The 22,316-nt window shown below is 41.3% G+C and overlaps 1 protein-coding gene across 1 annotated transcript in view; it reads right to left on the bottom strand.

Moving 5' to 3' along the window:
• Positions 1–10,082, bottom strand: part of LOC311145898 (protein kinase C eta type-like) — a 34,832-nt gene extending 24,750 nt beyond the window's left edge. Inside the window, exon 1 of the mRNA XM_084182268.1 lies at positions 9,174–10,082. Coding sequence (XP_084038394.1) covers positions 9,174–9,524 — 351 coding nt within the window. The 5' untranslated portion in view covers positions 9,525–10,082. The remainder of the gene's footprint in view (positions 1–9,173) is intronic.
• Positions 10,083–22,316: the final 12,234 nt, after the last annotated feature.

Raw genomic sequence — 22,316 nt, 5'->3', positions numbered from 1 at the left:
TTTATTGTATTAGAGGTTTCATGATGCTTGTATCTAAACCAAAGTAGATACTTTTAAGATTGTTCTATACATCAGTTTGGGTCACTATTAGCTTCAATATGAGGTCCTAAACCTAGTATGATTGTAGCTGTGTGGATTAAATGTTTTAGTTGGGGTAAGTTGAGCCAATGGCCATGGGCTAAGTTGAGCCAATGGTTGAACCAATGGCAAGTTGAGCAAATTGAAGTGTTTTCTTCCCATGCGTAATGCAAAGCATTATCCCTGGGATATAAGGTAACAATAGTGTTTGTTAGGTGTTAAGCCTGTTTTAAAAGATGCTTAAAATGATTAAAAGACTAAAAGTAACTGTGATTGTGTTGAATTGTGTTTGGGAAATAAAGATAGACATGGTTTTAAAAAGGTAGTGGAACTATTTCATTCAGCAGAGAAATTTGGAGGCGACTTAACCCATACCCGAGGTATGTTGTGCCAAGAGAACACTTTTTTTGGACAAGCTATGTTTTCAAAACTGTAACGTTTACATGAATTCTGATTATTTCCAGGGATACACAACCTCCAGAAATACAGTATATGTAGATATATTTGTTAGAAAGAATACTATATTTCCCTTTATGGAGTGATTCTGAATGTAAAACATGGCTCAACTTACCCCACTCTCCCCTATGCAAGGTGTAGGGTGAGTGTGTTATAGGTATGTAAATCTGTGTAGACATATTATGTTAGATCTTTGTTTAACATACCGGTATGTAGCATGTAGGTGCATGTGATGTGAACGGTTGAGTGTGTATGTAATGTGGGGAGAATGTGAGCGATGTGGAGGAGAGACTAGAGAGCAGGTCCAGCTGGTTTAGCTAGCTTCAGTAAATGACACCCTGCTTCACTCAAAATAACATCCATCTCACACAGACATTAGGATAAGTATAAAGAAGACATACAGACAGAGACAGACAATAGACATAATAAGACACAGTGAGAAAGACCTCCACTGTGCTGCGGTGCGGAGGCCATGCACTAACCACTTCATGGAAACTGAGGTTACTTACAGCACAAACTACAGACACAGCTCTAGTCAGACAGACGCCCCAATGGAAAACCTTGGACTGATACTGCAAGATCATCTCCATCCTGATTCAGTCATCTCTACCAGCCTGTCTCTCTCTTGGTCAGTTAGATAATTCTGTATTGCTATGAGGAGGGTATATCTCTAACATAACACCTTGACATGACATCACCCTCCACACATGTTTCTTTTGTGTACAGCTGAGCACACACACACACCCTCACAAACTATTAGCCTACATGTGTGGAGGGTGATGTCATGTCAAGGTGAATAGTTAAGGAGATAGAGAGGTGGAATTATCCTGGTCTTACATCTGATGGTGTACTTAGTCTGGGGTTTTACATTTCCTTATGTTTGAGCCTCAGCAGTAGAAAATGTGTTATGTTAGAGATTACTGTTAGGTCCGGTTCTCTCTTTTTCTGAGAGCGTTGGACCTGTGTCTTCAGTGAATCAGCTGAGGCAGACAGAAATCCAGTCAGATGAAGACAGAAGAGTTCAGACTAAAACAGGCTTTGATGCTGACACGACCACACTCAATTTAAAAAGCAGGAACTCTGGCTGACTGAGTACCACATGACAGTAAGGGGAAGTTATTTTTTCTGAGGGGGGACAGCTCTTGACAAACATTTACAGTTAAACTGAGTCTACTCCATCCACTTCTGCTTAAAAGCAGAGACAAGACTGTCAAGATGAACCTGAAGGATAGTTCAATACAGACCAGTAATGAAGCCATCACAGGTGTAAGTTGTGGGTCTTAGTGGAAACTGGCCCCCAGTGTTAAGGCTGTGAGTGGGGTGTGAGAGGAGTGGGTGGATGGCACATAAGGCTGAGCCACAGGCCCATGAGACACAACAGATATGACTGCATGCTTCTATTTTGAGCTGCTCTCTTGAAGGTAACGCCTCATACTGCTATTTGTTTAGATACATAAACCTATCCAGCCATGTGTATGTGTGTGTGTGTGTGTGTGTGTGTGTGTGTGAGCCAACAGCCCCCCTCAGATCAAAGACACTGAAGTTTTTTGGTTAATATGCAAAATTGTACTGGTTAGAGAGGAACACAGATGAGAAAGAGAAAGTGCTGTACTTGGCTCTGAACCAAGAGAGGCTATAAAACAAGAGAGATGAGATGGGATGGGGAGAGACTTGGAGCCCTTGAGCGTAAAGCAGATGGTGGGAAACCTTCAATAACACCACCTTCAATAACAGTGGTGTGGGCGTGTGGAGGCCTGTGCCCTACTCTCTACTCTAGTCTTTACTCTATACGTCATACGTATACGGCCCCATGCACTTCATCTGAGAGCTAACAAAGCAAAACAAGTTTCACAGTTCACATCTGGAGGTGGAAGAAACGCACACCTGTTTAGGCGAGGTGTTGGCTAGCGGAGTAGAACACTTGAAAAAGAAAAGGAGAGCTGCACACTCTAGGAGCTCAGATGCAATAATTTAATAACCAACGTTTGGACAGACAAGCTGTCTTCATCATGGTATAATGACAAACACTGTGGGTCACTTCGCTATATTGGCATCGAACACGTCACCCTGATCTCACAGTTCAGATCTATCCGATAAATACTGTCATGCCTGCATCTCGTAAAAGAGTGAAGCCAGGCTATGCCTACATGTCTATCAAACCTCACAGACACACCCACTGTACTTGACTCTGGCCTTCATTGGTTGGTTCCTGGTGGAAGCTTTGCAAAAAAATCTACTCAGATTCTACTTTTCAAGAGGAGTGAGCTGTCTGTTAATAGCTTTTGGGCACCATGACACAGATTAGGTTTTGAGTATGTCAGACCATTGTACTGTATGACAATGAGAGATAATAAGAAGGCCAGACAGCCACTGGAGGGCGTTGAGTCTCAAGGCACACAGACGATACCTGATCTACCCCCAGGCATGCACATGTTCAGGTTACACATCAATCACATTTCTTGTTTACTTCTCTAGGACCGAAAGTAAAAGAGACGAATGAAACTGTTGCAGAGGGCAATTTGCTCTCCAGTTCCAAACCAGTAGTAGCCTACTACGGTATACAGAGGTGATGTAGCCCCCAAAGCAATGCACATCAACCAAAGAGAAATGTGGAGAGTAATACCAGCTCGATACCATCACATTAACATCTATCTCTGGCAGTGGCTGTATGTAAGCAGCTGTATATGACATGCAGTAAGATAGGCAAGTCACAGGAATTAGATGCAAAGTCTCTGAAGGTTGTGGTTTCCAGCACACTTTACAATGCAATACTTAACATACTGCTAGCGGGTAGCATAATTAGCACATTAGCACAACAGAGGCGTGTGTGGTTATTATTGTTGTCTGTCAACAATGACAAGCCACCGGGGTCTGACAACTTGGATGGAAAATGACTAAGGATAATAGCGGCCGATATTGCCACTCCTATTTGCCATATCTTTAATTATTTAAACCTACTAGAAGGTGTGTGCCCTCAGGCCTGGAGGGAAGCAAAAGTCATTCCGCTACCTAAGAATTGTAAAGCTCCCTGGCTCTAATAGCGACCAATCAGCCTGTTACCAACCCTTAGTAAACTTTTGGAAAAAATTGTGTTTGACCAGATACAATGCTATTTTACAGTAAACAAATGTACAACAGACTTTCAGCACACTTATAGGGAAGGACATTCAACAAGTACAGCACTTACACAAATGACTGATGATTGGCTGAGAGAAACTGATCCTAAAAAGATTGTGGGGGCTGTTTTGTTAGACTTCAGTGCGGCTTTTGACATTATTGATCATAGTCTGCTGCTGGAAAGACGTATGAGTTATGGCTTTACACCCCCTGCTATATTGTGGATAAAGAGATACCTGTCTAACAGAACACAGAGGGTGTTCTTTAATGGAAGCCTCTCCAACCTAATCCAGGTATAATCAGGAATTCCACAGGGCAGCTGTCTAGGCCCCTTACTTTTTTTCAATCTTTACTAACGACAAGCCACTGTCTATGTATGCGGATGACTCAACACTATACACGTCAGCTACTACAGCGACTGAAATGACTGCAACACTTAACAAAGAGCTGCGATTAGTTTCAGAATGGGTGGCAAGGAATAAGTTAGTCCTAAATATTTCTAAAACTAAAAGCATTGTATTTGGGACAAATCATTCACTAAACCCTAAACTTCAACTAAATCTTGTAATGAATAATGTGGAAATTGAGCAAGTTGAGGTGACTAAACTGCTTGGAGTAACCCTGGATTGTAAACTGTCATGGTCAAAACATATTGATACAACAGTAGCTAAGATGGGGAGAAGTCTGTCCATAATAAAACGCTGCTCTACCTTCTTAACAACACTATCAACAAAGCACGTCCTACAGGCCCTAGTTTTGTCGCACCTGGACTACTGTTCAGTTGTGTGGTCAGGTGCCACAGAGGGACTTGGGAAAATTGCAATTGGCTCAGAACAGGGCAGAACGGCTGGCCCTTAAATGTACACAGGGAGCTAACATGAATGATATCCATGTCAATCTCTCATGGCTCAAAGTGGAGGAGAGATTGACTTCATCACTACTTGTTTTTCTAAGATGTGTTGACAAGCTGATTGCATTGAGCTGTCTGTTTAAACTACTAGCACACAGCTCGGACACCCATGCATACCCCACAAGACATGCCACCAGAGGTCTCTTCACAGTCCCCAAGTATATGGGAGGCACACAGTACTACATAGAGCCATGACTACATGGAACTCTATTCCACATCAGGTAACAGATGCAAGCAGTAGAATCAGATTTAAAAAACAGATTAAAAAAACATCTTATGGAACAGCGGTGACTGTGAAGAGACACACACATACACAGGTACAGACATACACATACACACGCTAGAACACGCACGTACATCGTAATATTGTTGTATGGTGTTATTATACATTTTGTATTGTAGAGATGTAGTGGTGTAATAATGTTATATGATGTACTGTTTTATCTTTTCATTTATGTGTAATGTAAGTGCCTTAATGTGTTTGGACACCAGGAAGAGTAGCTGCTGCCTTGGCAGCAGCTAATGGGGATCCCTAATAAATACAAATATCTCTTGTTGATGTCACCTTTGCCTTTCTGACAGGCTTAAGCTAAACACACAGAGGTATCCACTAAGATGGCACCTATAATGAGCTGCTGAAGATGCTGAAGCTTCATATTGGAAAAGGAGACTATGGGATCTGCATGCCTTAGATATTTTTATTTTTTATTTTTTTTTAGATGTCATTACATTAAGATATAAAGGGGGATCATAGCTATGTTCAATAAAATTCACGAGTTGATTTAAAACCTATGTTTAACCCTTTATCATGGTTGGTCTCTTGATGGACTTGTCCAAAATCGTGTGACATAAAACATTACTTTTCTGTCCTTGCATTTATGGCAGTGTAAATTGTTGTTATATCATATATTAAGCATTAATCAGTTAAATTAGACATTGAACTTGAACCCCTAAGAATCCTAGGTCTAGCTTTCAGACAGATCTTAGAAATGCAGTGCAACTATGTTACATTTAGTGTCTCCTTATATTATTAGGTGAAAACAGTTTTCATGGGCACACAAATCCAAAATAATGTAGGCTATGCATTGCAAAATCGAATGCTTCTAACCGAAAGAGTCACCTTACCTTAATACGTAAAACCTAAATTGATACTGTCATTGATATGCTTCTTCAATAATTATGCATAATACTTGTTGGATGCACATTTGGTGTCCAGCTGGTTAGTTAAGCCATGATATTTTCACACATCATCATCTGATCCAGGAAGGAATTTTCCGATTGACAATCAAGTGAAGAACAGCTGTTGTGATAGTGCATGTGATGCAACAACAGCCCAAGTACTGGAAAAAAAGGTGTTTGCGAGGAATGTCCTGAATATTTTGGTGTCTCATTCGTTACACCGGTGAAGACAGTTATGCCTGGATCCACACTGGATCTAATATCCCTAGCAATTGATATTGATCCTCTGTTGTTGTCTGCTTGATTTACAGCAGTGTCTTGTTAGATTTAAAAGAGAAAGCATCAAGGTAAGCTAATGAGTTCATGGTTTCCAGCCAGCCTCATATGTTTTTGTGCCTGGATTGGACACCAAGTCTACTGCTTGCAATTGTGTAGGATAGACTATTGCACAACACCCAATGCTATTCCTATTAATTATTCTGGATATAATGACAACAAATTACATAGCCTAATGGGCTTATTCACAATATGATCTGGTAATGAAATAACATGACAAATACATTTTGTTTTCCATGTTACACCTGCAATTTTAAACAATACAAGGAGCTTGAAGTAGCCTAAGCTACTGTACTTTAACTTGAATTTGGAGCTCAGAAATTCAAGTAGGCTACTGGAATAGGCCTACCTTGAAAATCAGAAATGTCCTCAATATGGTGCTTGAAAAGTTATTGTAATTATTGTAGCCAATTTATAAATTCTCCTGGTCCCTTATATTTATCCGTGATTTCATTTTTGAACCGTTTTTGTGAGAGATGTGGCTACTTTCGTTTGTTTCCCACCGCTTCATTTGAAGGGTGTTGTGCTACTCTGTTGTGGTAAAACCATGTGGGGTTATTATGACAACATCTAATGTTGGCTTCAACTTGGCTTTCCATATAAATACTTCCATTAAAAAGGAACCTGTTTTTTGGTCACTTTCTCATTATAAAAAAAAGTATTTAGTCAGCCACCAATTGTGCAAGTTCTCCCACTTAAAAAGATGAGAGAGGCCTGTAATTTTCATGATAGATACACGTCAACTATGACAGACAAAATGAGAAAAAAAAATCCAGAAAATCACATTGTAGGATTTTTTATGATTTTATTTGCAAATTATGGTGGAAAATAAGTATTTGGTCAAAAACAAAATGACACAGGTCAAACGTTTTCTGTAAGTCTTCACAAGGTTTTCACACACTGTTGCTGGTATTTTGGCCCATTCCTCCATGCAGATCTCCTCTAGAGCAGTGATGTTTTGGGGCTGTCGCTGGGCAACACAGACTTTCAACTCCCTCCAAAGGTTTTCTATGGGGTTGAGATCTGGAGACTGGCTAGGCCACTCCAGGACCTTGAAATGCTTCTTACGAAGCCACTCCTTCGTTGCCCGGGCGGTGTGTTTGGGATCATTGTCATGCTGAAAGACCCAGCCACATTTCATCTTCAATGCCCTTGCTGATGGAAGGAGGTTTTCACTCAAAATCTCACGATACATGGCCCCATTCATTCTTTCCTTTACACGGATCAGTCGTCCTGGTCCCTTTGCAGAAAAACAGCCCCAAAGCATGATGTTTCCACCCCCATGCTTCACAGTAGGTATGGTGTTCTTTGGATGCAACTCAGCATTCTTTGTCCTCCAAACACGACGAGTTGAGTTTTTACCAAAAAGTTCTATTTTGGTTTCATCTGACCATATGACATTCTCCCAATCCTCTTCTGGATCATCCAAATGCACTCTAGCAAACTTCAGACGGGCCTGGACATGTACTGGCTTAAGCAGGGGGACACGTCTGGCACTGCAGGATTTGAGTCCCTGGCGGCGTAGTGTGTTACTGATGGTAAGCTTTGTTACTTTGGTCCCAGCTCTCTGCAGGTCATTCACTAGGTCCCCCCGTGTGGTTCTGGGATTTTTGCTCACCGTTCTTGTGATCATTTTGACCCCACGGGGTGAGATCTTGCGTGGAGCCCCAGATCGAGGGAGATTATCAGTGGTCTTGTATGTCTTCCATTTCCTAATAATTGCTCCCACAGTTGATTTCTTCAAACCAAGCTGCTTACCTATTGCAGATTCAGTCTTCCCAGCCTGGTGCAGGTCTACAATTTTGTTTCTGGTGTCCTTTGACAGCTCTTTGGTCTTGGCCATAGTGGAGTTTGGAGTGTGACTGTTTGAGGTTGTGGACAGGTGTCTTTTATACTGATAACAAGTTCAAACAGGTGCCATTAATACAGGTGACGAGTGGAGGACAGAGGAGCCTCTTAAAGAAGAAGTTACAGGTCTGTGAGAGCCAGAAATCTTGCTTGTTTGTAGGTGACCAAATACTTATTTTCCAGTCAAAACTGTCAGATGTTATAAAACGAAGTGTGCTATGATATATTGTGTCCAAGGGCTTCAAAACACTGGTAGCTGCATTCATATATATAATATCGCCATAATCTATAACAGGTATGAATGTAGACTGAATTATCTGTTTTCTACTAGTTAATGAAAGGCAAGCCCCATTCCTATAGAAGAAGCCCAACTAAATTCTTAATTTCTTGACTAACTCGTCAACATGCTTTTTAAAAGATAGCTTTTCGTCAATCCAGATGCCCATATATTTATAGGCGGGGACACGATCAATGGGGGCACCATCTAACATACTTATGCACAAATCATCAGTTACATTATTACATGATTTGGACAATAACATGTACTTGGTTTTACCAGCATTTAGTACCAACTTCTTCAACCTAGGCTTTCTGCAAGGTAGTAAAAGCAGATTGAAGATTCAACAGAGCCTGAGCTGCCATAGGGGCAGTAGCGTATACAACAGTGTCATCTGCGTACAGATGAAAGTTACAGTTTTGTACAGATAGACCAATGACGTTAATATAAATCGTGAAAAGAACTGGACCAAGAATCGAACTCTATGGGACACCTTTTGATATGTCTAAAAATCCTGATTTAACGCCATCAGTAAGTTCACACTGTTCTGTCTTTTAAATAATTCTCAAACCAGCTACAAGCAGCCTGATCTAAGCATATATTCACTTTTATTCCTCTAAGTACACATGTGGAACTGCACGAAAATAATTTTTATTTATGTTTCAAACCGTTTAGAAATGTTGATCCCAATGTCACACATTGGCCCAAATATTTATAGATTACCTGAATATGCAAAATCCCCAAAAGTTCCCCAAGGGAACTACTTAGAGTAAAAAAAAAGCATTATCAGTGTACCTTGACTCCCTTTAATGACTGCATGTGTCTTACAGTCTGACTATATTAATTCTGCTTTTATCCTGAATTGCTAAGAGAATAAAAGTGTATCAGGCAAGCATGTCAACCTTTCCTCATGACAACCACATCCCTATCCATCCCCACAATGCCAACTGCCCAGGGCTTAAAGCTACTCACCCATCCTTCAAAAGTCTCTTCTGTGTTCAAGGTTTTTATCAGGTCCTCAAATTGAACTGTCCAGTTGGCAACAAAGTCGTCATACCCTATGGGTGCATCATGAAATACAGCCAACTCTATATGCTTGCCGTCGTTGACATTGAGGCAGAACTCTTCGTTGTAAGTTGGCATGTTGGTTTTCTGCTTTGTATGCGTCTGTCCAATTTTGTACTCGTCCACCTTTAGCACAATGTAAGGGTCCAAAGTGGGAGCTGTTTTGTTGAACATTGTAGAGTGGCGAAGGGAAACAGTTGTTGGTTTGAGGTCCATCGCCTCACCAATTCTAAATTTTAAATACCCGTTGAACTTCATTATATTGTTCCTTAAAAAAAAAACGTCTACCAACTCAAAGTAAATACAAGATATACTTAACTAAAATTAAACATAAGCTATGGATTTAACATGCATGCAAAACATTCTTATTTGCTGATCTAATTTCTAAATAATACATATCAATATCGTTGACTGTGAATTGGAGTCCAATGTTAAGTCCTAAAGCGATTCGAACGCATTGCTCTTGTCAATTGCCATCTGCAGGTGATGCGATCGCACAGTGCTCTTGACCCTCGGTCTTGAGCACTTTCCTGGTCCAATGTGTGTACTTGCCTTCCGAAACACACCCGCTGAAGTAGGCTCAAACAGAAAGCTCGCACGTCCTGAGAACGACCTTCTTCAAATAAGCTCTAAACAAGTTCCGTAAAAAGGAAGTAGCCTACCAGAAGTAGCGACCATGAACGAAAATGATTTCCCTGTAAAGTTTCTTCTTTCTCAAAGTTTCTTCTTTCTCAATGCACTATGTGTTTCCATTTTGTTCGGACTAATCTGATTGCTACCTGCATGCAACTGTAAAAGGTCTTGCCAATATGTGTTAGAGATTGTAGTCTCCTCGGTTACTGTCAAGGATTAATATAATACTGTGAGAAAGTACATTAAGACTATAACTACCGTGGTGCACCGCAGTGCTTAGGGTTGCCTCAAAGCATGCAGGTATCGAAATGACTCACCTGTCCTCAGCAGATACAGTGCCTTCAGAAAGTATTCATACCACTTGACTTATTCCACATTTTGTTGTTACAGCCTGAATTCAAAATTGATATTTTTTTCTCACCCATCTACACACAATACCCCATAATGACAAAGTGAAAACGTGTTTTTTATTTTTTTTGCAAATATATTGAAAATGAAATATAGAAATATCGAATTTACATAAGTATTCATACCCCTGATTCAATAAATTTTAGAATCACCGTTGGATGCGATTACAGCTGTTACTCTTTCTGGGTACACCATACATAACGCATTGTACTCAGGACATAAAGTTAATTTATTTTCCTTTTTTTGTTTGCAGTTTTACTTTAGTGCCTTATTGCAAACAGGAGGCATGTTTTGTAATGTTTTTATTCGGTGCAGGCTTCCTTCTTTTCACTCTGTCATTTAGGTTAGTATTGATCCATCCTCAGTTTTCTCCTATCACAGCCATTAAACTCTGTAACTATTTTAAAGTCGCCATTGGCCTCATGGTGAAAGGGATATTCAATTATCTGCTTTTTTATTTTTACCCATCTACCAAAAACCTCCTTGGTCTTTGTGGTTGAATCTGTGTTTGAAATTCACTGGTCGACTGAGGGACCTTACAGAAATTGAATGTTTGGGGAACAGAGATGAGGTAGTCATTCAAAAATCATGTTAAACACATTGCATACAATAGCTTATCATTTTCAATTCATTTGTAATAATTTCGAAAAACATAATTCCACTTTGACATTATGGGGTATTGTCTGTAGGCCAGTGACACAAAATCTCAATTTAATACATTTTAAATTCAGGCTGTAACAATAAAATGTGGAAAAAGTCAAGGGATGTGAATACTTTCTGAAGGCACTGTACATAAATAATCAAATAGCACCCCCTTGTGATGTACAGAGTGTGTGAATGACTAGAGCTACACATTCTTTAACTTCATACTTGGCTTGCAGGCTCCATTCGGAGTATTTGGTTATCTAGTCTCAGTAGTTCATCCCTGAGGTCTTTTGTAGAGTTCTTGTGTGAGAAAAATCCTAGCTCACCTGGCACAGCTGTGACGATCTAAACGAACATGGCCATGAGCTGCAAGACAGAAGAAACAAGGGGGCTTTTAATTTGAGTAGAAAGGATGGGAGATGTGGAGTTGATTCATGCTGAGTGCTAATAACACTTCAGAATTGAAAAGGAGGAAATTAAAATGCATGAGAGATTTCTTCTGAAAGAGAGCCTCAGAGGACCTATAAAAGTCACCAGCAAGCACAAATGATGACCTTGAAACTCATGGGTTGGTCCTAATTCCCCTCCAGTCATAACCCTACTTGCGCCCTCTGTCTCTGAATATCTTCCTCTGACACACACACACTCTCCCTCTGCACTCATTTCCAAACTCCCTTGACCCCACTCTCTGTGGGTCTCAATTTTTTTCATATTCGGTGCAAACTGCCATTCTTTTCTCTCCCGTTCTCTCTATTTCTCTCCCCTCTGTCCATCTCTCTCTATGTGGTGTGCTTAGAGGGAGTTTAGTCCATCCATAAATGTCCGATCAAAGTCTGGTCGTTATTAGTGTTAGACATGACCTCTCACCCTTCTCTGTCAAATGTCAGCGCCCCACATCTTTCTCTTCCAGCTGCTTCAAATAAAGAGGCCACATCCCAGGGAAGAGAGGTGGTCGTAAAAGACAAAGCTTTTAACATGGCTCTTACACATCTCAGGGATAAAGCCTGTCATAAACAACAGCTTTTACCTGCCCTTATAAAAAGAGGAGAGTGATGAGATAAAAGTGACAGATAGGATAGTGTGGTTTCATCTGTTTCACAATGATCACCCCAGAATGACTAACCTGAATCCAGATGTAGGTGTATACTGTTGGTGTCAGTGTGTTCAGAGTCAGATATGGAGACGTTACTGAGACTCTGTGTTGTTGTTGTTTTTATCGCACTGCTTTGCTTTATCTTGGCCAGGTCGCAACTGTAAATGAGAACTTGTTCTCAACTGGCTTACCTGGTTAAATAAAGGTTAAATAAAAATAATAAAAAATGACCTAATTTAATAGTATTCAAGGACAAACATTTGCTAATACATCATGGTGGTCTTAAACAACCTCTTGAGAAAATGTTCATTTCAGGTATACACATTCAATTGATCCATGGTATGTGAGTAACCATTCCTCACTTTCAATATTTCCATGAAATATCGGTTTTCATTGCCTGGTTTATGGAGCATTAAACCTTACTGTCCAGCAGAGGGCAGGCTGAGACTGCTGTTGAACTCAAGAAAGCGTTGATTTGATAGCCATCTTCCTCCCACAGTTTCACTGGTGCCATCCATGGCTGGCGTTTTTATGATCAGGGAGGATGATTTGTTTGGTCTCTGTTTTCCCAACTGTCCCCCTCTCTCTCTCTCCCCTACTTTCCATCCCTTTCTATACTCTCTTCTCTACAGCTGTTGCCAAGACCAAATCACGAGTTATCACACACTACAGACATCTGAACTCAAACTCGTGTTCTGGTGTGTACTCCACAAACACACAAAAACGGCATGTTAACATTCTTAGACACATTAACACAGAAGCAGCTACCACAACTTGGCTGTATCACAGTGCAGGGTATTCATTGGAATGACTAAAGTAACTGCCACCTGTAGTGCTTCCACATTCCCTTTCACCGTCCACAGTCCGATTTATACTTCTGTAACCCGGGACAGCTCTATTCTCTGGCTCCCTGCCCAGGTACACTCTATAGCTGCAGCTAATGAACCATAGCATTGGTGCTAAACAGGACAACAGGGAATACGGGTAATATGGGCCAGGTATGGTGAGCTCCATTCCCAGCCCTCTGTGTGTGAGTGTTGACCCTGGTAAGGAAAGGCCCGAGGGGCTAGTATACAAACACCATGCCTCCCACATCAACCCCCTCCCCATCACCCCCTCAGCCCAAACCCAATTACCTCCATCACTCATAGGGGCATTGCCTCAACACCATACCCCATCAGCCCCCTCATCTAATATCACATTGGACCTCTGGTCCCCCTCAGGTTTGATAAGACTAGAGAGAACTGAAGTCCTGCACACTGAATACAGAAATCAAATCAAATATTATTTGTCACAACAGTGAAATGCTTACGGGTCCTTTTCCAACAATGCAGAGTTAAAGATAATGTTAAAAAATATATATAATAGAAATAGTGATAGGAGGAATAAACACAGTGAATAACAATAATGAGTAAAATTAACATGCCTATATACAGTACAGGGAGTACCAGTACCGAGTTAATGTGCAGGGGTACGAGGTAATTGAGGTAGCTATGTACATATAGGTAGGAGTAAAGTGACTAGGCACCAGGATAGATAATAGACTGAGCTGTAGCAGTAGCGTATGTGGTGAGTGTGAAAGTGTGAGTGTGTGTGTGTGGCGTCATATGCATGTGTGCGCATGTTATGTGTGTGTGAGCGTATGTAGTGTGTGTTTGTGTGTACGTGTGTGTTGGAGTGTCAGTGTAAGTATGTGTGAGAGCTAGGCCAAATGAGCTGATTATGTGTAATCCACCACCAGTGTCACTCTTTCCTATTCTCTGTCTTCACAGGGCTATTAACAGAGATATCAAAGGTATATGATAAACCAGATTATAAACTGGGTGGTTTGAGCCCTGAATGCTGATTGTCTAAAAGCTGTGGTATCAGACCGTATACCATGGGTATGACAAAACATGTATTTTTACTGTTCTAATTGCGTTTGTAACCAGTTTATAATAGCAATAAGGCACCTCTGGGGTTTGTGGTATATGGCCAATATACCATGGCTAAGGGCTGTATCCAGGTACTCCGCGTTGCGTCGTGCATAAGAACAGCCCTTAGCCGTGATATATTGGCCATATACCTCACCCCCTCATGCCTTATTGCTTAAGTAAACCCTTTAAAAAAATCTGTAAGCTACGTGTGTCATCATTACCAGTGGCATGTTTATACTAAACAATTGCAAAATTATAAGCAATTTGGTTGAATGCAATTTGGGATCAACGTTGGATGACAGTAACATCATTTATTTTGGGGATCATTTGTTCTTGTGAGAACATACTATTTATACTTCGCAGAACTAAGTCAATGTATGTTTGCCCTCCTCTAGCTTTTGCGCCCCTTAGTTTGCCTCTCCACCTGCAAAATAAAACAAGCAGTCCTTTAGATGAAATGAGGGGAGAACCAGCATGCCATAAATCAGTCGTAAAAGCTGATTTGGTGCTAAGTGTCCCTTTATTCACATGTCCATATTTCATACCAGCACTCTGCCACTGGGAAACGTGACACCTTAATTTTTGCAGGTTGAGAATGGATGGAGAGAGAGAAAGTTTGTGTATGTCAGGGTGCATTTGACTTCACTAGCCCACTTTACCATTCCTTCCACCCTTTTTGGAGTAGGGTCAGAGAGTGAGTTCTATGTTTCCTATTTCAAGTTTAATATGGAGAGACAAGCAGACTGTGTGTGAATAGTACTATAGTAGATGTAATAAGATAAGTTATGGGGGTGAGAGAAGACAGGATATGGAAATATAGACTGGTAGACAGAGGGAGATGTAGAGGAATGGAAGGAAGGAGAAAGCGAGAGTGAGATAATGAGGTTGTGAAAAGCAGAGGAATGTGTGAATGTGAGACTGGGCCGTCCTGTGTGGGACAGCAGAGCAGAGTGGGGGCCTATGTCACAGTTCCTCCTGGGTAATTGGCTCCAGATGCGGGGCAGCGTGGCCTCTGCGCCAGCGAGGCGTCAGGGCTGCATTAAGGGCTCAGCGAAGGGCTGAGGGGATCGGGGGGAGAGGCGTGCACCCCCCATCCCCCTTCCCAAAAACAGAGCCTGCTCAAATCCCCATACTGTGCTGCTGACCATTGTGTCCCCCACCTACACACCCCTCCCTGTCCAAATCAGCTAAGAGCTGTTGGAGGCCAACACTGCTCTAAATGTAGTAAACAACTCATTGTTCTCTCCTGTTCTAGTGTTTCTGTGGAGTTATGTGGAATTATCTTGACCTCTATTTCTTCTGGTCCTTAAACTATAGTACGCACTACACATTCTCTAGCAGGAGTTTGTGTGTTTGTCACTATGGAGACCACATTGCTTGAATCAGTATATTCTATGTTATTGTGCTGCTATTGTGTCAACCACAACTGTAGTGAGAAAGAGAAAAGTGATCAGCATGGAGTTCATTCTACTGCCAAGGCTTCACAAAGACGTTCTTTTGACATTTGGTTGGCATTGAGCGGTGAACTCAGCATTGTCTATCTGTTGCAGGGATTGATAAATCACTTGAGAGGACAAATAGGGGAAGTGCACTTTATCGAGCAGAGCCCTGACATCCAGTGGAGTGAAGGCCCTGCTACATTCTAGTCAGTATAATAAGGGTGAAGACCACTACACAGAACCCTTCAACCACAACAGCCACAAAGAAAATGACAATTGCAGAAGATTGCTGTGTGATTGGTGTGTTTTCAAGATCTTTACACAAGACAAGAAAGTAATGTTAGCTTCTTTCAGCTTTACCTTCTTCCATGTATGCTTTTGTGATCGGCGTATTACATTTGACATTTTAGTCATTTAGCAGACACTCTTATCCAGAGCGACTTTACAGTTAGTGAGTGCATACATTTTTTTTCATACTGGCCCCCCGTGGGAATCGAACCCACAACCCTGGCGTTGCAAGCGCCATGCTCTACCAACTGAGCTACATGGGGCCTATGTCACTCACTTAACAAAGAGGTGGTTTTGAAAAGCTCTGTGGCCATGAATCTTCCATAAATTACACTGCGGGAGCCTGCTGCCAGCCTCACATACACAGTTAACTGAAAGTGCTAATTCTTCACCCTAGAGTGTGTGTGTGCGCGTGTGTGTATACTGTATGTGTGTGAAGTAACACGTTGTGTGCGCGTGCGTGTGTGTGAGAAGTGGTTAATATGACTGGAGTGGTGTGAATGAGGTGACATCTGTGGTGTTAAAAGAGTCCTCACAGTGAGGAATGTTCTTAGTGTGACATGAAAAGTATGGTTAGTGATAGACCATGTAAATCGATTGGGGTTAAAGAAGTGGTCTGTGGGATGGAGAGGAACAAGGAGGAGGGGTTAGAGGGAGCAGGCTGACACAGTGACTATGAAAAAACACTTAATATCTGGTGACACTGTCACATAACATTATGTACAGATCTATTATAGTATTTACAAGTGGATTCCGACAGCTCTCATGTCTGCGCGACATTCCCCAAACATAATGTTTGAATACATAAAAACATCTCACACGACCACTAGGAGAAAGTTTAATACCAAAAAATATTACAAGACTCCCTCTCAGTGCTGACTTTGAATAGGTTGTTCAGGTTGTAACGGTAAACAGTAAGCAGATGTTTTACAGGCCTTGGATCTGCTACAGTGCCAGAAGGTGCCTGTAGTGAGCCTATACTGACGGCTCCTCATCTGTTGCACAGGACCAGGAAGTGAGGCACTCAAGAAGAGGTTCTGCTCTCTCTCATGGCCACGCTCTCAGAGCCAACCACTGATCATCTTGGCTGCTGCCACACAACCAGTTTCACCAGGACCACCTGAGGAAACCTGGACAGTCTGTCCATTCATCTGTCTGGCCAGGACCGGTCTCTTCCTACTGGGAGGACTAGAGTCCTTTATATTGTGTCCCTGTGGGCTTACTCTGTATCGTTACTCAGTTTTGAGAATAGGAATACACTGAACTGGAGTACACAGAACAGTTCTGAATTCTGAGACTTGAGAATATATTTTATATTTTATATTTTAATAAGGTGTGCACGCGTGCACACACACGTACACACAAACAGAAGGGTCAAAGTAGGGACATTGAATAAGAACTGGTGGTACCCCGCGTCCTGATCTCCAACAACAGAAAACAATGTTTTAAGAATACAACCGACACCTCTAAGAATAATATGAAAGCTGTGGCTGCCAATGGGGGTTTAATGTAAGCCCAGTGTCCCCTCCCCACTCCATCTTTCCTCCCTGGGAGACGGTGTTGTCATTCTGCTGGACACAGGCCCAGGGTGGGAGCCAGTTTAGCAAAACAAAAACACTCCCTCCCTCTGCCGAGGACACATGCCCCTGGTAACATTAACATACAGCTCCAACTCAGGGGAAAGCTTGGAGAAAGCTCCTGCATTTGGTTACATCTCTCTACCAAAGTTTATGTAAACGAAGCACGCCATGTCAACAAGCAGTTGTAGAGATGGAGTGGTTAAGAGGCTGCTGTGAGTCGTCAAACACTAGATGGTGCAGTGATTGAGGAATATTGGCAGTTTACGGTATACTGGTTTCCTTGGGAACATAAGACACAGCCATCAGTTCCTGATTATCACAATTTCAGTGGAAACCTGTGTGCTGACCAACAGACAACAGTGATGACAGAGCTATAATCTATACAACTCGATTTCTGTTACTTGTTTAAAAACTTGTGTCTTTGCTGCAATGCTTTACAGAAAAGCCTCTCTTTGCAACCAAAATCATCTGAGGGAAATCACACAAGCAGACAAAAGATTACTTTTCTGTTTGATCAGTCCAACTGTGGAAGTCATACATCTGTGTAGTTATGGGCAAGATGAGAGCAGAGGCATCTTGCCCATAGGGGGAACAAGGGCACGTGCCCCCTCAGATTTGTCCTGTTTTTAAAATGTTCAGATGAAATATTACCACATTTTAAAGCCCATGTTTTATCATAATTATTTATAAAAAGATCTGTCAGTGGTATTTTACGGAGGGGGGCACACTGACTGGACCAGGCAAAGAGTATCCCCCCCGGAGCAAAGATATGCTAGGCAGGACACTAGATACTCTAGTGTGTGCAGACAGTATCGTCAGTGGAGGAGGAAAGGGAGTGTAGAGTGGCACACATAGCGTTTGATTTGATTTTAGCTGCCGTGATGGGCAGGACTCACAGGAGGTATGTTTGTAAATGAATTTGATCAAGCTATGAAGGCTATCGATTCCTTCTTGATGAATAAATACAACTAAAATGTTTTGTTGTTTCTCTGTAATACTAGCCACTAGCAATTTTATGAATTTGGCTTTTGCTAGCCAGCTAGGCTCATCTATACTGAGAAGGCGTCATCGGATGAGCAATTGCGCTTGTTCCCCGCCATTCATTCATTTTTGTCGTTCATTTATGTAGAGTGCGTCCCCTATCTATTCTGATTATCAGCTGTTGTCGAATACATGTGGGTGTGAAAAGACGATTTTCTTCCTCAATAGTGTGCAGATAATTCTACTAGATGAAAAGCCTAAATGAGAATGACATCTGAGCATTTAAAGTAAACTAGATTTTTGAAGTTTCACATACTATAAAACTTCGGACACAGCCAGTGTACAATTTTCTACGTAATGCTTCTCAATAGGAACATTTTGCTTTTACCTCATGTAGAAACCTAATATTCCACGTTTTAATTTCAATGACAGGTATTTGTATCAACATTTTCACTTTTTATAATAAATACATGTATTTACAGGGTTACATATGAGTTTCTCCGGCACAGCAGAAGTAGCTAGAATTCATATAGATTTTTTACAATTCTACATTCTTATTAAAAAAAAGATGTATGTTTGACACCCCTGTGGTAGACATGCTGTTGCTGCCGTAGGTCTGGGATTTCTGAGACTACCTTAAATCCCCTGAATTCACTGAGCAACACAGTCCCGTTTGAATTTGAGCAGGTGTCTCAAATAAATGCTTCAACTGACAGGGTAGTAATTCTGAATATATATGAATTGGTTTTAACAATTTCCCTAATCCTGTGGCTCAAGGCCACCAGCAAACTCATCTTTCAACTCCTCCCCTAAACTCTCCTTTATCTGTGAGAGGTCAAAGAGTGACTGATTCTGTCCTAATGAAAGACTGTCAGTTCTACAGCTCAGTTGTAACTGCAACATGACTCCAAGGACCTGAATACTACCAACTGCTCTCACATGGCCCTCTCTCCTCTCAACCAGAGCACATCAATTTCACCAAGGCAACTACATCTCACCACGTCATGTCTCTTCTGGCAGATCGTACAGACTGAGAAATCACTGGTCCTCTTGTTGTTGTTCACAGCTCTTCTCCTTTTCTCTGTGATGGTGAACAGCTACCTGCTGTTTGGACTGAAGAGCTCGGATGGGCTCTCATGGCAGCCTCGCTATACTTTGCTGAAGAATTTGATCGTTAGTGACCTGTTGCTGTCCATCGCTCTGTCATCCATTGTGCTGCGCTGCCTGTTGACCAGGCACACCCTGGTGTTTGGTGGCTGGTGCTTGGTCCAGTTCACAGTCAGTACCATTGGCATCACTGGCTCTCTGCTCACTCTGGCCCTCATGGCTATGGAGCGTTTCATCTTCGTATGCCACGGCCTGCGCTACCTGCTCATCATGACCTCCAGGCGTCTGCGTCTGGCCATAGCGCTGATCTGGGTGGTTTCTGGGACTATAGCCACTGTCCGAGTGAATCTTCTACTCTCTGGACAGACTCCTTTTGGCAGACCCATTCCAAACCTGCTATGTGAAGCTGGAACCATGAGAGGACTCCCAACGAAGTGGTTTGACCGTGTCAGTTGCTGCATCGTACTCCTAGTCTGCAGCTTGACCTTCTCCATCTCCTATGGACGCATGTACCAGGCGGCCTGCAGAGCCATGGAACCCTTCCACTCAGACAACATTCGCGCCCGTCACACCATTTCCTTCTATTTCTTCATGTTCTTCCTGCAGCTGCTGCCCATCATGGTGAATTATGGTGTCATACTGTTGGTGCCAAGGAAAACCATGTCCATAACAGTTACTGGTAATTTGTCAATTGCGGATCGCTCTATTTATTCAACTGCGTTTAATCTGTTAACTGTTTTCATGGTGCCGCCATGCATCAACCCGCTCGCCTACCGTATTCGGAACATGGAGGTACGGCACGCACTGGCACAGCTGTTTACACTGCATCAGAGGAGATGGGGAAGGTGCCTAAGACAATCTTTACAGAGGGTTTGAGTTAGGGCTGTGACGATTATGGAATTTTGTGTAACAATTAGGGTTAGTATTGGTAAAGTGGGGCGCATAGCAAAGTGGGAAACTTAAGTTTTGTAATGGATATCTTTAAATGTGTACAATAACATAACCAACAATCAATAATGTAAAGGTTATATAAAAAACTAAGAAAGGATATTCAGTGTCTCATTGCAACACATTTTGTAATGGGATGTAATTGTGAATCCAAATTACTGTAAATGGTTTTCATATTAATATTGAGATTTTGACAGTGTCCCAGTATGCCAATCGCCTACTGGCAAACTGGGACACCCCGTTTCTGTCAAACTGGAACTCCTTTTCTAAATAGGATCAAATGTTCAATTAAAATAGCTAGATATTACCTCAACAACATAAAAAACCTAGCTATCTATATTCATAACCATACAGGTATATGAAAAAAAAATTCTCCATTTTGCTTTATTTGACAATAAAACGGTTATTGAAATTGTTGAGGGGTGAGGAGTCTCTCTGGTGACATTCCACAAAATGTCCACTAGAGTGTAATGTTGAGAATGTTGAGTTGATAGGCCTAGATGTAGTTTATTTTATTTTAGTTAAAGAGCCACTGAACATGCAGATTGGCACCTGTGTTTTTCTGTTGCTCATTAGAAAAACTAAATTTCAACGTTTAAGGTGTGTTTCCTGATCGATTCCGCATTTGTTTAATGATGTTTGTCCCCCATGAGACACTGTAGACACTGCTTATTTCACTTCCTCAAAATCTCCATAATGAATTGAAGATAACTCAAGAAATCTGTAATTCATTTTAACATTTTTGCTAAGGATTTTTTGGTTGCGCAATTTTACATCGACCTGTAAATCAAGTAAATCAACACCCCCCCCCCATGACAATATTTGATTTATTTAACCGTTTTTGTCCATATTGTCGGTTACACTATTATAAGATTGTGCCAGCCCTAGTTCCAGTGCAACAGATTTTAATAATACTTGTATTTGATTTAATAGTGTGGTATATTAAGGAGGCAAGGCGCAGCCATGCTGTTTCAGGTCAATATACTACAAATGGTTTGTTTTAAAGTCCCCAAAAATGACATACAGAGCCATCTCTGTTGGATAAATTTTTTATTATTTCCAATGGTAATCAACACATTTGACAAAACAAGCACAAATTCGGGTCATACAAAATAAACTGATTATTACCAAAAACAATGTGTACATTTTGTGTCGGCAGATAAAATACATTACAAAAAAAGATTAAAACAGCTGTTCCTCAAGCAGACATTTCTGATTTCTCCTCTGTTCTCAAAGACTCGATCTCCATAGCCATTATGAGCCCCGGTTTGGAGAGAGATTGGAAGCCCATGTTATTTCTAGTGGCAACTGACAAACCAAAACCAAAGCAGATTATCACTTTTATACACATGAAAAATGAAAACACATCTCTGAAGGGACTTTAACATGTGTGTCATTCGGTAAGGTTGCTGCTTGTGTGTACTATCTAGTCAAACTGCTGTGGTCCGTCTGAGGCGCTTTGTCCCTTCTAGTAATTATATTTCAATGGTGTAGCTCCAACAGTACAGTAATACCAGGCAATAAAAAAAAAATTCTATACACACATAATCCAGAAAAATTTAATACAAATTAAGAAATATCATTACGAGCAATGTCAGAGACCGGATATATATACAGTACCAGTCAAAAGTTTGGACACACCTACTCATTCAAGGGGTTTTCTTTATTTTTACTATTTCCATATGTGTTATTTCATAGTTTTGATGTCTTCACTATTATTCTACAATGTAAAAAATAGTAAAAATAAAGAAAAACCCTTGAATGAGTAGGTGTGTCCAAACTTTGGACTGGTAGTGTAAGTATTCAGACCCTTTACTCAGTACTTTGTTGAAGCACCTTTGGCAGCGATTACAGCCTTGAGTCTTCTTGGGTATGATGCTACAAGCTATGCACACCTGTATTTGGGGAGTTTCTCCCATTCTTCTCTGCAGATCCTCTCAAGCGCTGTCAGGCTGGATGGGGAGCGTTGCTGCACAGCTATTTTCAGGTCTCTCCAGAGATATTCGATCGGG

The sequence above is a fragment of the Coregonus lavaretus genome (assembly GCF_964263955.1).
Source record: "Coregonus lavaretus genome assembly, chromosome: 18".
In the NCBI taxonomy this organism is placed as follows: domain Eukaryota; kingdom Metazoa; phylum Chordata; class Actinopteri; order Salmoniformes; family Salmonidae; genus Coregonus; species Coregonus lavaretus.
Note: the sequence above shows the minus strand (reverse complement) of the source record. Positions and strands in the feature narration are given on the sequence as shown.